This window comes from Myotis davidii, unplaced genomic scaffold (genome assembly GCF_000327345.1).
Source record: "Myotis davidii unplaced genomic scaffold, ASM32734v1 scaffold46, whole genome shotgun sequence".
Lineage (NCBI taxonomy): Eukaryota > Metazoa > Chordata > Mammalia > Chiroptera > Vespertilionidae > Myotis > Myotis davidii.
The window spans coordinates 10,209,139-10,213,649 of NW_006383006.1; the positions used below are offsets into that span (position 1 = coordinate 10,209,139).

The 4,511-nt window shown below is 34.6% G+C and overlaps 1 protein-coding gene across 1 annotated transcript in view; it reads left to right on the top strand.

The window, feature by feature from the left end:
- DPH6 (diphthamine biosynthesis 6) overlaps positions 1–4,511 on the top strand; it is a 166,820-nt gene that overhangs the window by 96,886 nt on the left and 65,423 nt on the right. Inside the window, exon 4 of the mRNA XM_006778111.2 lies at positions 3,911–3,984. Coding sequence (XP_006778174.1) covers positions 3,911–3,984 — 74 coding nt within the window. The remainder of the gene's footprint in view (positions 1–3,910; positions 3,985–4,511) is intronic.

Below are 4,511 nucleotides of genomic sequence, written 5' to 3' on the forward strand. Positions count from 1 at the left end.
CAGAGCTTTTGTTTAAAACACATCCCATAGGGAGAGGACCTCGATTGCCTTCAGGTTGCAGGGCACGTTTCAGAATAGTTTGACCTCAACTTTTCTAGCCTTTGTCTCGTCCACTTCTGATATGTGCTTTTCAACTACCCTAACCTGCTGACCATCGCTGTGTGCTAAGCCCCATATTTTGTTGCTTTGGCAAATATTTTTCACTCTTCCTGAACCGTATTAGGGTTCTCTAGAGAAACAGATGGATAGGACATAAAAAAATATATTAAAGGAGAGTTATTATAAAGGATTGACACCTCTGATTACAGAGACTGTATCCCATGATCTGCCATTTGCAAGTTGAGCTGAAGGCAAGAATACTGATTGGGTGTGGTTCCAAACCCAAAAGACTGAGAAACAGGGGAGCCAGTGAAGGAAATCCGAGTCCAAGTCCAAATGCCCAGGAACCAGGATTGCCAATGTCAGAGGTCAAGAGAAGATGGGTTTTCCAGCTCAAGCAGAGAGCATATTTGCCCTTCTTCTGCCTTTTTGTTCTATTCAGGCCTCAACCATTTGGATGACAATTCCCCACACTGATTAGAGCTATCTTTTTAAAAAATATTTTTATTGATTTCATAGAGGAAAGATAGAGACATCAATGCCTTCAGCTTGCCCCACACTGGGGATTGAGCCTACAACCTGGGCATGTGTCCTGACTGGGAATTGAACCCTGACCTCCTGGTTCATAAGTCGATGCTGTACCCTTGGCCAGAATCGAATCTGGAACTCTTTAGTCTGTAGGTTGACACACTATCCACTGAGCAAAACCAGCTAGGGCTGATTAGGGCTATCTTTACTCAGTTTACCAATTTATATCCTACTCTGTGCCACAAAACATTCTCACAGAATAATATTTCACTAGATATCTGGGCATCACTTAGTGAGTCCTGTTGATCTGTAAAATCAACCATCACAGTTTAGTAGGCTGGAGTTGAGAAGTGATCATGAGCAAGCCTATCAAGTTAGGCCTTTAATCCATAATGCTAGTGGTGGTGTTGCTCAGTAGTAGTTAGAAGTAGAAGTAGTTGTAATAATGAAGGTTTTGGTAGTGATAGACGAAAATATTTACTGATTGCTTACTAGGTACTTGACACTTATTTATCTGAATTATTTTACTCAGTCGTCACAATAATCCTAGAAAAAGGGAACTATTATTATCCTCACTTTATGGATAAGGAAAATGAAACATACAGAAATTACATAACTTATTACATAACTTATTACATAACTTATTACATAACTTATTCAAAATCACAGAACTTATCAGTGGTAGGATTGGATTTCTAATAGGTTGTAGTAACCATTATTGGTGAACAAGTCATTAGTTAAATCTATATTTAAATGATGGGCTCCTCCGCAAACTCTTGGCTGCCCTAACATCAGCTCTGCCTTGCACCATGGTTATTAAGTATCTGCGGATCAATTTAGACAGGTAGAGTACAAGGCTCACAACATTTGATATTAACTAGTTTTTCTAAGTTATTTTGTACATTTTTCAGTACCAAAACCAAATGAGACTATTAGCTTTATCCCTGTTTCTTGCAGTGTCCCACAGGGAAGAGGACTAGTCTATCTAAGGGATAAACAATTGGACACATTTTGGTTTTTCCTCATTGAGATTTTAACCCTCTTTTGTATTATTGCTACACCATATATATATATATATATATGTATGTACATAAAATATATTTTACTGATTTTATACAGAGAGGAAGGGAGAGGGATAGAGAGTTAGAAACATCAATGAGAGAGAAACATTGATCAGCTGCCTCCTGCACACCTCCTACTGGGGATGTGCCCGCAACCAAGGTACATGCCCTTGACCAGAATCAAACCTGGGACCTTTCAGTCTGCAGTCCGACGCTCTATCCACTGAACCAAACCAGTTAGGGCTGCTACAATATTTTTTAAACATATTTATTTTTAGTTGCTTTATTTAACTTTCAGGTCAGATTTCTTTATACTATTATTTTTCAAAGATGTTCACAGTAAAAAAATAATGATCTCTGTTTAGACCTACTTTTGAAGAACAGTCAGAATTCAGCTGGGTATATGATTCTAGAGCTGATTTGTTAGGTATTGTCGAATAGAAAATAAAAGAGATGGAAGTGGAAGAGGATTTCAGAGAATACATGTAGACTAAGAAGAATTAAATAATTATTATTTTAGTGTTGCAGTGAGCATTAAATGAGAACCATAGAATGTTAGCACATTTTAAATGGATAATAAATGCCAATTATTATTTTTAAAAGTGACGTGGCTTAGTTAAAAACACAGTAGCTCTTATCTATGTTTCCATGATCTATAGAGATACACACACAAACACACACACGCAATACTTAGCACTTTATATTTTTTGTAGCAGAACTGAAATTTAGATCTCTCAATAACACTGTTCACTACTCTGTGATCTATGCCATATTTGCATTTAATGAGGAGCATTATGCCTTGAATTTTTCAAATGAATACAATGACTTTTATAAAAAGAAAATGGCTAGGAAGGTTAGAGAAAGGTTATAAGCAAATGTTCTCACAAAGTTGCTGAAATAGGAAAGTAAAGGAAATAGCTCTTTTCCTGGACACTTTATCTAATAGAATCATTTTATTTTGGGGAGGATTGACAGATATTTCTCAGTCATTTTGGAGGGGAAATTTTAAATTGACTTTATCTCCAAAGACATGAGATATTCCTGTTTTGCATTTTTGTTTATTTATTATAGCGCCCTTTTAGGACACACTGGGTTGTTTCAGTATGTCTAGAAATATTACATTTGTTTTTATGTGAAACACTATTATTTTTCTTTGTACGTTTCCCAAGTTTGGAAAGACGAGAGTATTAATAATGAAGTCATGTCTCTGAAGTAGTTTCTTCTGTACCTCATATGCTAGGATGGATTTTATTTTATGCCTATTCAGAGAATTTCTATTTAGTTTGTTATTAGTAATTAGCCCCCAGTCACTTTCTCCAAATCTATTTTCTAGATAATAGTTCCCTAGTTTATACCTGTATTGTGTATTATTCTTCCCTAAGTGTATTGTGTTATACTTTTTTACATTAAATCTCATCTTAGACCTGTCCTTCCAAATTCCCAAGTTGTCCATATCCATCCATGTACTTGATTGATCTTCCTTTCTTTTCTGTTTCATCCATCCTAGGTTTGTATCATCTGCAAACTTGATCATATTAGAATTTACATTCTCCTCCAGGTCATTAATGAGCATGTTGGATAGACTAGTCCTATTCCCTGTGGGTCGCTGCTGGATATACTACTGAATATCCTTAGTTGTAACTCTGTTGATCATAATTCATTGCTTCCTTCCCATCATATATTTTTTTATCCACTGTTCTATTCTGTTCTCTAGGCAATGGCTGTACCACCTCTGCTTCCCGGGTGCTCCTCTTTTTTGTCAATCATCTTTTTCTAAGATACAGATACAAATCATTGTGTTCCCTCATCTACTTATGCCATTGTTTGTTTGTTTTTAAAGACAATCTGGGAAAATACTGTCCTTAAATAGAAATTTCTCAAAAAAATTTCCATCAAACATCAGTGAGTCAGTACAAGTATGTTAAGTGAGAAAACATTTTGGAAGTTTTTTGCATATTAAAGCTGCCTTAGTCTTTACCTTTTCCATGGAAAATGGCGTGTAGTTATTTGGATTGTAAGTAAAAAGAATAATTAATTTCTCCCCAGCTGAGAGGATAACTTAAATGTATGTATTTTTTTTTTCTTAATGTGGATTGCATTTTCAGTAAATTATTCTCCTTCAAGGTGGTTTTCCAAACGAGACACACTTCATTTATAATTTTCAGATCATGATGCAGAATCACATGTTTATTTTTCATGTTATATTTTTTCTTTATTTTCAGGAAAAAGAAGAAGTGGAAGGGATATCAGTAGGCGCTATTCTTTCTGACTATCAGCGTGTTCGAGTAGAAAATGTGTAAGAGAACATTAGTTGTCCTGTATTTATAAATGCATTTATTTTAAGAATGTGAGTAAATAAAACATATAATTGTATCCAGATAATAAATAAATATGATATCCTATATGCCCATGGAACTGTCTGTTTACCTGAGTAACAAAAGTTGCACTTTTATTTTTGTTCTATTCTTATATTACACGTGGATAAAACTCTAACTTACTTACCATAAGGAAAAAAAATACATTATTTATAATAAAAAATTGAGGCAAAGTTTTTTAAAGTAAAAAGTATTATTTTTAATTTTTTCTCATTTAAATCAGTACACTCTTTTAATCTCTTTTAACTCCTTATCATTTGTAATAAAAATCAGGAGCTTATAGAGGAATGCAGTAATATCTTAAAGACAAAAAAAAAGGAAGCTTATTAAGGACTCTGCCCTTCTTTGGTCCTTAGGATTCAGTTCTTTGCCAAAAGTATTCATGATTGAAATACTTCTATATAAAGTCATTCAACTTTCAAGGAGTTTCCAGGTTGTTGTTCCCCAC